The sequence below is a fragment of the Gigantopelta aegis genome, chromosome 9 (assembly GCF_016097555.1).
Source record: "Gigantopelta aegis isolate Gae_Host chromosome 9, Gae_host_genome, whole genome shotgun sequence".
Lineage (NCBI taxonomy): Eukaryota > Metazoa > Mollusca > Gastropoda > Neomphalida > Peltospiridae > Gigantopelta > Gigantopelta aegis.
This window is the reverse complement of record NC_054707.1, coordinates 3,816,156-3,829,384: the sequence shown is the minus strand read 5'-3', so window position 1 is coordinate 3,829,384 and position 13,229 is coordinate 3,816,156. Positions and strand designations below refer to the sequence as shown.

Sequence of the window (13,229 nt, the reverse complement as noted above, 5' to 3'; positions counted from 1 at the left end):
TATATGGCGGCAGCGGGTTTCCTCTCACTCTTCGTATCGACCAAGCGTCAAAATAACCATAATATGTTAGATAGCCCTAGTTCAAAAAGTGTCCTGAAACAAAGATTACTTTTCATACAAATATTCTAATGATGCATGGTCGCAAAAATCACAATATACACGTATTTCTAAAACAGTCACAGCTTTTATTGTCAGTGTAACAATGTAAACACGACGCAACGAAGTTCTTAACATCTTAACGAATATTCTGTTGTCTGTTACGACATCACATAATTAATTTTATCTTAGGACAGACTGGCCCTCACTAATGTATGTCATGGGAGACCACAAACACCGTGACGTCACGACGTATATGTTGTCATAGCGATCACAATATTACGTAGCATCATCAATTTCTGTAACTGCTGTCAAGGCAACTACAACCACAGGCCCGTACGCAGGGGGGTGGGGTGCGAGGGGTCGTACGCACCCCAGATAATCTGCCGAGGTCCGTCCGTGGATGTGTAAAAAAAAAAAAAATAGTCCGAGGATGTGAACTGTATGAAGAAACATTTCAAATTTACTTCCCAGAATGCAGGGTTTTTTTCGAGGAGCATGCCACCGAACCCCTCTAGAAAGTCTGGCCCTTTGGGCCCCCCCCCCCCCCCCCCCCCCCCCCATAATAAATTTCTGCGTACGGGCCTGAACCATGTGGCGACATAATGTCCTTTCAGATTTTCAACTTCATTTAACATTTTTGTAGTCTGGTCCAGAAATCACAGTATTTTGTGTTAGAATAAAATCAAAATTCTATCGCCATAACAGCCACTACGACGTACTTCCAGTCGTATCGAACATCATGTTGCCTGTTCCAGAAATCACAGGATTTCTGTTAGACAAAATTAAAATGACATTGTCATAGCAACCATCCAATCGTCTTGAACATTGCTGTCTGTTCCAGACATCACAGGATTTGTATTAGAATAAATTAAAATGCCACTGTCATGACAACCGTCCAATCTTATTTAACATTCTATTGTCCGATACAGAAATCACAGGATTCGTGTTGGGATAAATCAAAATCACGATGACCAACCACAAAGAACTAGAGTTACTTCCATTCTTAACGTTCTGTTCTCTGTTCCAGAAAATCACAGCATTCATGTTAGGAAAAAAAATAAAAAATCCCAATTGTCATGACAACCAACCACATTATATACTACGACGTACTTCGATCTTGTTTAACATTCTGTTCTCTGTTCCAGAAAATCACAGCATTCATGTCAGGAAATTATTTAGTTTAAAAAAATTAAAATCCCATTGTCCTGACGACCAATCACATAACATACTACGAGGTACTTCCGACCTTGTGCAACATTCTGTTCTCTGTACCAGAAAATCACAGGATTCATATTAGGAAAAAATAAATAAAATAAAATAAATCCCATTGTCCTGACAACCAACCACATGGTATACTACTATGATGTTCTTCTCATCTTCTTTAACATTCTGTTATCTGTTCCAGAAAATCGCAGGATTCATGTTAGACCCCCCCCCCAAAAAAAATCCCATTGTCCTGACAACCAACCACCTGATATACTACTATGACGTACTTCCGATCTTGTTGAGCATCCTGTTGAAGACGTGTCTCACCTGCTGGGCGGAGCTCCTCCTCCTACCCCTCGTCTCGATAATCTTCCGTCTCTTAATCTCCCTGTGCAGTTCGTGGAACAGCTCCGTGATGTCATCTCCGCCGTCGCTTGCCGACGTCTCGAAGAACGCGCACGCCATGTCCTGGGCAGCGCTCTGGCCCTCGCACCCGTCGATCGTCTGCTCGTGAAGTAGGTCATTCTTGTTGGCCACCAGCACACACTGCACGTTCGTCCGTTTGACGTCGTCAATGTATTCCTTGAGCTTGATGATCTCGTCGAAGCTGTCGCGATCGTTGATGGCGTAGACCAGCACGAAGCCGTCCGCCCAGCGGATCGTCCCTTCCCGGTGGATGCTGCCGTCGTCGTGCTGCAATGAATTGAAAAATGAATTGGTTTGATTTATTTGTTTTATCAGTGTTGGTACTGGTTTTGGTACATCATACCGAGGACACGATTTGAGGGTCTCGTTATAGGCGTACGGCCTCTGTTTTTCTTTGCTGTTTTCTGCTTTGTTTTGTTTTGTTTGTTTTTTTGTTTTTTTGTGCGTCTTTTTTTTTTTTTTTTTTTTTTTTTTTTTTTTTTTAAAGGGGTGGGAGGGAGGTTAGTTTTCCCCCAAATTGACTGAAAATGCCCGAATCAAGATAACAATGATGGAAATACATGGTCAAAAGATTCTAGGTCAGTTCATCTTGACTGAACGTCTCCACCATTTTTGCCAGATTGCCAAACAAACTTTGCTCAATCGAGGGGAAGGGAGGGGTGACCCCTCCTGACCCTCAACCCTCACTCCAGTCTCATACACTTATGGGTCTAGCAAATGTTGGTATAAAACGTATCTAAATTCAAAGTATATTAACCCTATAACACTATCAGAGGTCGTAAATTAGTTTAAAATGAATTCACACTTCATCGTACATTCTCCACTACGTAATGTCGTAACATCATATGATGATATGACTTAGATAGCATAGGCTCTTAATATTCATATCTACGTATCCACATATATTTTGGAAGCAGGGATATCAGTTTAACATTAAAATGCAACTTTGATTACAACGTGTATATAAAATATGTCCCGTCTAAAACTTTTATCATTATTTATTTAATACGCAGTTTTAATATTCATAAGATACGCTGTAAGGTGATTAACTTTGCAAAACACAGAACATATAATTTAAATACTTACCACACCAGCCGTATCTAATATCTCCATGACAACGGATTCATCGTCAACCACAGTGGAATGTTTGTACGTACATTCTGAAAACACACACACACACAAAAACATAAAATAAAATAAAAGTCTTAGTGGGGTATATAACTTATTATGTTATGTGAAGGTGGTGTCGATATCTAAAGAGGATAATAAAAGTCTTAGTGGGGTATATAACTTATTATGTTATGTGAAGGTGGTGTCGATATCTAAAGAGGATAATAAAAGTCTTAGTGGGGTATATAACTTACTATGTTATGTGAAGGTGGTGTCGGTATCTAAAGAGGATAATAAAAGTCTTAGTGGGGTATATAACTTACTATGTTATGTGAAGGTGGTGTCGGTATCTAAAGAGGATAATAAAAGTCTTAGTGGGGTATATAACTTACTATGTTATGTGAAGGTGGTGTCGGTATCTAAAGAGGATAATAAAAGTCTTAGTGGGGTATATAACTTACTATGTTATGTAAAGGTGGTGTCGGTATCTAAAGAGGATAATAAAAGTCTTAGTGGGGTATATAACTTACTATGTTATGTGAAGGTGGTGTCGGTATCTAAAGAGGATAATAAAAGTCTTAGTGGGGTATATAACTTACTATGTTATGTGAAGGTGGTGTCGGTATCTAAAGAGGATAATAAAAGTCTTAGTGGGGTATATAACTTACTATGTTATGTGAAGGTGGTGTCGATATCTAAAGAGGATAATAAAAGTCTTAGTGGGGTATATAACTTATTATGTTATGTGAAGGTGGTGTCGATATCTAAAGAGGATAATAAAAGTCTTAGTTGGGTATATCACTTATTATGTTATGTGAAGGTGGTGTCGATATCTAAAGAGGATAATAAAAGTCTTAGTGGGGTATATAACTTATTATGTTATGTGAAGGTGGTGTCGATATCTAAAGAGGATAATAAAAGAGTTAGTGGTTATTATCAGAATATTGTCCCGAGATAAATCATTTTCAGTTGTCACGAACTTTATTTTATTTTCAAGGAACATTCATTTTATATATAAAAACTGGTACCTAGGTTTTTAGACAATTTATATTTTTCAGGCTATCTCAGCTATCTTCTCTAAAAACATTTTATTTTCGATATTCATACATGCACATGCATAAACAAACGATGATATGAGTATTGCTATAACCAGTATAACCTTGGGTGTAGGCTGGGGGGGGGGGGGGGGGGGGGGGGGGGGGGGGGGTAAGTTAAAACAGTTGTGGGGTTTTTTTGGGTTCTTTTTTTTTCTTGTTTTGTTTTCGTTTTTTGAGTGGTTTTTTTTTTACAGTAACATTGCAACACCAGGCTGTTTATATAGGTGTCCAGAGAATTTATTGACGAAAGGGTCTGCTAGATTGATATTCGAATCCCCTCCCAGGTCCAGACTATGCTACACCCTTGATCATGTTGTATTTCATTCACGTTCACAGGTCATGTTTAAACTGACGATTGTTACTTACCTAGTGTTGGGTCGTATTCCCAGATAAACCGCTTGGTAAGAAAACGTACAACCAATGCTGAAAATAAACAAAACAAGTGTTTACCTGAGGTAAGAGATAGAAATATATGCTATCCATAACTTAAACATTAATTATTACAAAAGTTCCTGAGCATCGATGATCTAAAATTATTAAAGGTAAAGAGGCGTTCTCACTGTGCGACTTACAACAACGACTCGTACCATGTGACCGTTTGTACCTTGTGACCCGGGTGTAAGCCCAAACCCCATTCCCTGCTCAAAAAAATGTTCTCTTTTGTTTCAATACATTTTCCGGGGGAGAATGTCTTGATACCCCTCCCCCATAAACCTCGCTTGCCACAGTCTAGACCCCCCCCCCCCCCCCCCCCCCGCCCCGCTAAAATTCCCGCGCAGTCATCATGGCTGTGTAATGTGAAAATCGCTAAATCGGACGCATGCTACAAGTTATGCAACTGGATTATGCAAAAAGAGGGCACTATACATGGGACCAAATGGAACGACCCTATGATACAGATCGTTACTTCACGTTGCAATATGTGAACATCCCTTTACGGGGTGAGATTAAGCAGGAAATGGCGATAACATTGTTTATGCCAATAGTTGCTACTGTTGTTATTGGTGTTGTTTTTGATGTTGTTGCTTCTGCAGTTATTGTTGTTGTTGTTGTTATTATTATTATTATTATTAAATAGTCAAAATTAGAAAAGACAAACTTAAATACAGTCATAAGGGTACGAGACGGGGGGGGGGGGGGCTGGAGTAAAACATCAAATTCGGGCAAAAATTATAGAGATATTCGGGGGAAATGTGCTACCCTGAGACTTTTTTAACATGTATTTCCATCATTCAACCCTCAAAATTAGTTGTCATCCATGTAAAAATGCTTAGTGATTCGTTTGCAACCCTATATAGCTGTTTGGTAGTAATGCTAATATTATGAATAAATGTTGTTATCCAGAATTGGACATTTTCGTTTAATTCGGGCAAAAGCCAGCCTGCCTCCTTACAAAAATCGGCGCCCGTACGTCTAGATGAAAACAGTAATTTGGTATTGCATGAAAGGTTGCGTTGAACTGATATCCTCTGGGCTACCACGTACACAATAACCATTCAGGTATCTATTCCTCCCTCTAACATGCTGTATCATTTCCGGAATCTCCCCTCAGGATATGTACACGAGGATCATACGTACACGAGGATCGTACACGAGGATCATAACATCAATACCTTATTTACGCCTTCAAACGTATTGGTGCCAACTGCCAAACTCACAACTGAACTGTAAATACCAGGTTACAATACCTCCATAATATTTACATTCACGCATCATCGTCGAACTGACATTAATATCTGTCGGAAGAAGGGGGAAGGGGGATGTATCAAATTGTATATTTTAGTTCCTCGATTCACACGATTAGCTGCGTTTGGGACTGGAATTCATGTTAACAGGTGATGACGCTCAAAAACAAAAAGACAGGAATGTGAAAGACGAATTAAAGAAAAGCAAAACGTCTAATCAGTGATTGGGAACGCGTGAACTTCCAAGGAATATTTCGGATAGCCGGTCTGTTGTTGTGTGTTCGTTCGCACCAGGTATGAGCGTCATAGGATTAGCAGACGCCAATCTGCGAGCAGGGAGTCACGTAGCTGATGGATCCTCACACTTATTGGAACAAACGAACAGGGGAAGGAACATAGCGAATAAACAAGTACATATATGCCACTGTACTGCCAGAAAACAAATGCTTCGTAGCAGAGTTCAAGAAAGTCATTCTGGTGAAACAATTGTTGAAATATCTTGTTTTGTTTTCAAGTAATTGTTACATGACAACTGATGTTGCGTTTAGAACCACATATTCTACAAAATGTTGATTGGAAACTGATGAACAGCAGAAGTGTTAAAGTACGTGTTTAGAAGTGGTTTGACTGGTGTGTAAATGAACGAATAGACTGAAGGAAGGAAGAATGGACGAATGTGTGGGTGGGTGGATAAATGGATGGACGGATGGACGGATGGTTGCATGATGGATGGTTGGATGGATGGGTAGACAAATAAATTGATGGATGAATATATTGACGGAACGGTAGATGGGTGGATGGATAAAAGGATGAATGGATGGAAAGGTAGCTGTTTGGATGAATGGATAAATGGATGGACGGACGGACGGATGGATGGAAGGATGGATGCATTTAAATGAATGGATGGATGGATAAATGGATGGTGAATGGATAACTGGATGGATAGATGGATGGATAAATGGATGGATGGATGTGGATGAATGGATGGGTGTGTGGATGGATGGATGGATGAATGAATGGGTAGGTGGGTGGATGTATGTATGAATGGATGGATGCATGGATTGGTATATGGATGAATGGATGAATGAATGGGTGTGTGGTGGATGGATGGATGGGTGGATAAATGGGTAAGTGGTTTGAATGGATGGGTACATGGGAAAGGAATATGTGTTTAACGCTCCCTCTGTCCATATTACACTACGGCTATTTGGTGTTTAACATATGGATATTTTGACACTTTAAATCAGTACCCCATGACCGTGGTATATAACAAAGGCCGTGGAATGTGTTGCAAATCCAGCATGTGGAAAAGTGCATATTAAATTTTTATAAAAGATTACTTGCAGCTAATGGAAAAATGTAGCGGGTTTTGTCCAAGACTATATGCTATTACAAAATACTAGACATCCAGTAACCGATGATTAATAAACCAACACGTGTGCTCTAGCGGTGTCGTTAAACAGAAAAAGAAACCTTTACCAAGCGACAAGGATACGTAATATTGATTTTTGTTTCGTTTTGAAGTTAAACTGTAAACAACAATAATCAGTATGATTAATATAAAAATTACATCATGTTTTAATAGCAGAAATAGCAACTAAATAGTTGCTAACTGATACCTTATATTATAGTATTTAAAATCTGAAAGTTAATTTATGCGATCACGTTTAGAATATTCAAGACACCTCTTTCCAATTGGTTTACTCTGGCTTTATATACTGTGCTTGACCGGTATTTCATTAGCTTTGCGCAGTGGCGATACCATAGCCAGTGAGGTTTATCCGAGGCGTGGTTATTGCTAGTTGAAAACTATTCCCAATACCCCGAACGGACGCCCTTAATTGGGCGGCACGTTCAATTTTTGATAGCCCCTACGGGGGCAAATTAACAATTAAAATAGTAACTTTTCATTTCAATCGATTCCGAAACAGACCCTACTATTTAAAGACTACTGCATATTATATCTCAATTGTTCACATTATTCATTTCCATACATTCGAAGTGTTTTTGGCCATTCTGGTTTTTCTAATACATATGTACCACAAAATGTATTTCATATTTTAAAAAATGCACGTAAATCTAAGAAATAACGGTTAGAGAGACGAGCTCGTCTATTTTTTTAAAGAATAGTTCACCGTTTCAAGGAAGGAAGGAAATGTTTTATTTAACGACGCACTCAACACATTTTATTTACGGTTATATGGTTAAGGACCACATATATATTGAGAGAGAAAACCCGCTATCGCCACTTCTTTCCGATTAACAGCAAGGGATCTTTTATATGCACCATCTCACAGACAGGACAGTATACACCATGGCCTTTGTTACACTGGCTGGAACGAGAAATAGCCCAATGTGCTCACCAACGGGAGTCGATCCTAGATTGTTCGCGCATCAGCGACACAGACTATTGGTTAATTGTTTATCCAAATGTTTTACAAGTTTTACAATCGTAAACTATTAATCACATGGTTTACCCGGAACGTGATGTTAAAACATTTGAAACCCGAAGTATTATGAGTCAGATATATACACATTTAATTATAGTTATCAGTTTGTTAAGGATTATGAATTCCAGATCCTCTAGATCTATGTGTTGAACATTAATCACCAACTAACACTAATGCCTGACAGTGGCATGTTTAATACACGGAAAACTGCAAGAAACCTTCCATTTACAGACGGGGGGAAATAAGCTACATGGCATAGGATCAGCACACCTCTGAAAGCCAAAACCTGGATTAAGATCTAACTTCTTCCATGTTCAAAAGTATACGTTATCATTAGCAAAGTTTGAGAAATATATTTTAAATTGTTGGATATTTGATAGGAACTGGTAGGAACGGTAGGGGATAGCCTACGTGTACGGTGGAGTTTCCCTGCTCATTATAATTTGTCCGAATACATGCACTGGTGTACCGGGGGTGGGGACATGTGGGCCATGGGTGGGTGGGTTGAGGAATGAATGGGTGGATTTCAGAATGGGTGGACTGATATATATAGTGGATGGATGGATGGATGGATGGATGTATATAGTGAATGGATGGGTGGGTGGGTGGTTTGAGGAATGAATGGCTGTATTTGTGAATGGGTGGATTGGTGTATATATTGGATGAATAGACGGACGGATGGATAGGTGGGCGGGTGGGTATGAATGGATGGATGGATAAATGGAGGAACTGATGAATGGAGGAATGCGGGGATGTGGCGAGAGAAATTTCTATTGGGGTTCGGGTCATGCCTTTATTTTCCCCAAAATATATTTTTAAAAGTTCGCAGGTGGGTTTCGACCCATGCGCCTGTGACTGGATCACCACGTCGACTGATGGGTGACTTAGCAAGCATATGGTTTGTGTGAGTGCGTTCTTGGGTCGCGTTTCTATTAAATCAACCACATGTTGTGTTTAAATCTTCATGCTCTTTATCTCCGACGTCAACAGACACATAAAATCAATCGTCCTTTGCGACTTTTTGTTGTTATCTCTTAACAAATTACCACCCTTAATAAATTATTATCATCTCCAATAAATTACCACCCGCCCCCTTGACCCCGGAGTTCACCGGCTGTCGGAGGTCAAGCTCTGGTAACTGGTTACAGTGAAACCCATCAAAAGGAAAGTCTTGACGCCTTATCCTAATCTCGGCATTTGTGTGGCTCAAACTGGGCGTGACGTAGCACAAGACGGCAAGTTATCGCAACAGGTTGGAGATCAGAACACTGGCAATGGTTTAATTTATAACATCGGCTGGCCCAACTGTTGAACACTAATCTAATTTATGCCCCATTATGATCTACATACAAGTGGCAAACAATTAAAGTCGCTAACTATACACGTGTCTCCCTATAGGTAGTGCAAAACCAAATAACAACCGGTCGGGTCAAAGTTCACCGGACTTTTGATAGAGCAGTTAATACAACCAGACCTGCCATTGGTAATAAATATAACAATGTTTGTTGTCAATTTTTGTATTTATATGGGCAATAAATGTATGCAGATTTATTTTATGTTGTACCACTGTGTCAAGTAGCCATGTGGTTGAAACATGATCCGGGCACCTGTAAAAAAAATACTACGCTTTTTTATGTGTGTGAAAGTGGGGGTTTTGAAAAACATCCGGTGATCTCGAAAATGAACCACGAAAGATTTTTTTTTTTTTTTTTTCAATTAATACTATGGAAGAGGGGTTGGAATATTAATATTTACGGTTCACAATTTGGTTGATATATTGCATATATATATAGTGTTTTAACCACATGCAGTAAGATTCCCGCCTATGGAATTTTATTTCGTATAGTACAACCAATAGAATCTGTCCTGCGTTCTGCGACACCGTGTGATGCTAACGTTCACAAAACATTTTATTGTTCCCAGTGTAGTCACTGAAGCGCATAAACTGGTCAAGCACACGTTTTTCTTGTTTGTCTGGCTAAAAGCAGCATATGGTCTCGTAAGTTGAATAATTTGTGCCCAATCCTTTCGTATAATTATATGCAATAACATTTGTTTTTAATCACCGCAGACCAGTGACATGTTCAGGTCAATGAATGATCGCGGTCGCGGTCGCTCGCCAGACTGGTTTTTGCGCCTAACATTAAGTCATGTCATGTCATAGGGTTTTACGTGCACATTCAGAACAAGCTGTTGTAGCGCACGCCTGTCGTGGGCACGACAGGAAAGGTGGGGGGAGGGGAGAGGAGGGACCGCCTGCACTGGCAGGTGCAAGGGAGCACCAGCAGCCCGATCAAATCGGTAGCAGGCGGGTGGGGGTGGTGGTGGTGCTATGGAATTTGAACGGAGCAGTTAAATGCCAAAGAGAAAAGGGTGCGCAATTTCGATTGAGGGAATTTGGCGCAATTTTGAACGGTCGGTCGAAAGGTAAATGGCCGAGCTAATATAGGTTTTGATATTAGTGAATCGAGAGTAGCTCGTTAAAACATTAAGTGAATGTGATCTGATAGAAGACGACGGTACCAGTTAAATTGTTCGCGAGCGCTCGGTCTTCTGAACACGCCACTGGTGTCATATAATTGCAACCGATACCGTTATCTCGAATGCCTAATTCCAGATACTTCGCGGCACTTGATGAGTTCAGCATGCGTGCAGTGGGCTAATTTTATCACTGGGGGGACTCTTAATTAATCTCCCATTTGGTCGAAATGCTGTTGGAGTTGTCAAATACTCCGATAGCAGAAGTAGAGTCATTACTCCGTTCCACGTTCCATCGTGTTCATTTGTTTTGGTGATTACACCAAGTTCTGCTTTATCACCGAATTCCCGCCTGGGGAGCATGGGTCGTAGGATTGAATCACCTCAGTGGACTCATTCTCTGACTGGGCTTTATTCCCGGCCCAAACAGAGGACGAGGTATGTGCTGTCCTGTCTGTGGGGAAACGTGCATATAAAATATCCCTTGTTGCTGATAATAATTTTAATTTTTTTTAAAGGTTTTTCTCTGAGACTATATGTGAGAATTACTAAATGTTTGACATCCAATAGCCGGTGATTAATAAATCAATGTGCTCTAGTCGTTAAAGAAAACAAATTTTAACTTTTCTTCGTGTTAATTTGTTTTGGTGATTACACCAAGTTCGCTTTATCACTGAATTCCAGCCTGGGGTGTACGGCTCGTTGGATCGAATCCCCTCAGTGGGCGCATTCTCTGACTGGTGCCCTATGAAAGGCCGTGGTGTGTGCTGTCCTGTCTGTGGAAAAGTACATGTAATATATCCCTTGTTGCTCATGGGAAAAAAATGGTGAGGATTTTTTCTAAGGCTACATGTGTGAATTATTCAATTTTTGACATCCAATAGCCGGTGATTAATAAATATAGTGGTGTTGTTAAAGAAAATAAATTTTACTTTGGAACAGACAAAGGGATATGAACCCGGTACCTGATAGACTTAAACCTAATGGTATAACCACTGCACCACTGATTTTTCTAGAAATGTACATAACTGGGGGGGGGGGGGGGGGGGGAGCAAAAGTGATCGATCGAATGGATGAATGAATGCATGAATGGATGGATGAGTGAATGAATAGATGGATGAGTGAATGAATGGATGGATGGATGGATGGAAGGAAGGATTTATGGATGAGTGAATGAATATTTAACGATATTCCAGTGGATTATACTCCACGGGTTTCTGATTGCTGACCCTATACAGGGGTTTGTTTCGGGATGGGAGGGGTAATAGAGGGCTATAAGGCGTCAATAATTAAAAACTACTGTTTTTATCTTTCTCGTTTTGTTTTTTATACTAATGGTGGTAAGCTATGATTCTAGAAACTTTCATCGGTAACCCCCCCCCCCCTCCAACAAACTGCACACCCACACCCACACATAACACACACACACACACACACACACACACACACACACACACACACACACATCACTGCGTGGTGCCTTCCTGGATACATTTCGACACAAATGTCAGACATTGATTTTCGGATATAAATTCCACAGTCCTTGTTTATTTTCACAACACTTTAACATCAAGATACGAAAAATCTATTTCCAATCCAAATAAACCAAAAGGTCAGTCGTATACTTTGAACTAATAATCAAAATATTTCACATTCCGACGTGCATCGCTTATAACGAACGCGTGACCGGAGAGAGTATTGGTTGATCTATGTATAACAATTTCAATGTGCAAACGTTTTCCAAAATGACTGATCGAAGTTTGTTTTGTTTAACTACACCACTAGAGCACAATGATTTATTAAATATATATGCCTCTTTTGAAAGTTGAACGCCCCCCCCACCCCTCGCCAAGAGACATAAGCGGCCCTGATTCTGACAATAAAATATGGTTTTAAAACCAAAACCCAGCCTTATGAAACAATTGTTATGAAAAGTTTGTTTGTTTTGTTTAACGACACCACCAGAGCACACTGATTTATTAATAATCTACTATTGGATGTCAAACATTTGGTAATTTTGACATGTAGTCTTAGAGAGGAAACCCGCTACATTTTCCATTAGTAGCAAGGGATCTATTATATGCACCATCGCACAGACAAGACAGCATATACCACGGCATTTGATATACCAGTCGTGGTGTACTAGCTGGAACGAGAAAGATCCCAATGGGCCACCGACGGGGATCGATCCTAGACTGACCGCACATAAAGCGCAAAAGCTCAAGGATATGTATGGCTATTTTTGACAAGTTGATAAATAACACAAAGGAAGAGAAGATTAAATATTGATTATCACATCATGAGACAAGACATCATGGGACAAGACACCATGAGACAAGACATCATGGGACAAGACACCATGGGACAAGACACCATGAGACAAGACATCATGGGACAAGACACCATGAGACAAGACACCATGGGACAAGACACCATGAGACAAGGGACAAGACACCATGGGACAAGACACCATGAGACAAGACACCATGGGACAAGACACCATGGGACAAGACATCATGAGACACGCTTTTGCAAGAAACACACACACACGCACACACACACACACACACACACACACACACACACACACACACACACACACCACACGTTACTAAAGGACAACTGGAAGATTCCATAAAGTGGCGACAGCGGGTTTCCTCTCTCAGTATCTGTGTGGT

The 13,229-nt window shown here is 40.2% G+C and overlaps 1 protein-coding gene and 1 non-coding gene across 3 annotated transcripts in view; one reads left to right on the top strand and one right to left on the bottom strand.

The window, feature by feature from the left end:
* Nucleotides 1-635: 635 nt before the first annotated feature.
* LOC121380408 (ras-related and estrogen-regulated growth inhibitor-like) overlaps nucleotides 636-13,229 on the bottom strand; it is a 30,087-nt gene continuing 17,493 nt past the window's right edge. For both annotated transcript variants that reach the window (XM_041509208.1, XM_041509206.1), the window contains exons 3-5: nucleotides 4,305-4,361; nucleotides 2,818-2,891; nucleotides 636-1,998 (exon numbers count right to left, since the gene is read on the bottom strand). In XM_041509208.1, the coding sequence (XP_041365142.1) occupies nucleotides 1,582-1,998; nucleotides 2,818-2,891; nucleotides 4,305-4,361 (548 nt within the window). In that variant the 3' untranslated portion in view covers nucleotides 636-1,581. The remainder of the gene's footprint in view (nucleotides 1,999-2,817; nucleotides 2,892-4,304; nucleotides 4,362-13,229) is intronic.
* Nucleotides 7,365-7,503, top strand: LOC121382398. Its single transcript, XR_005959167.1, has one exon. It is a non-coding gene; the product is annotated as a U4 spliceosomal RNA (small nuclear RNA).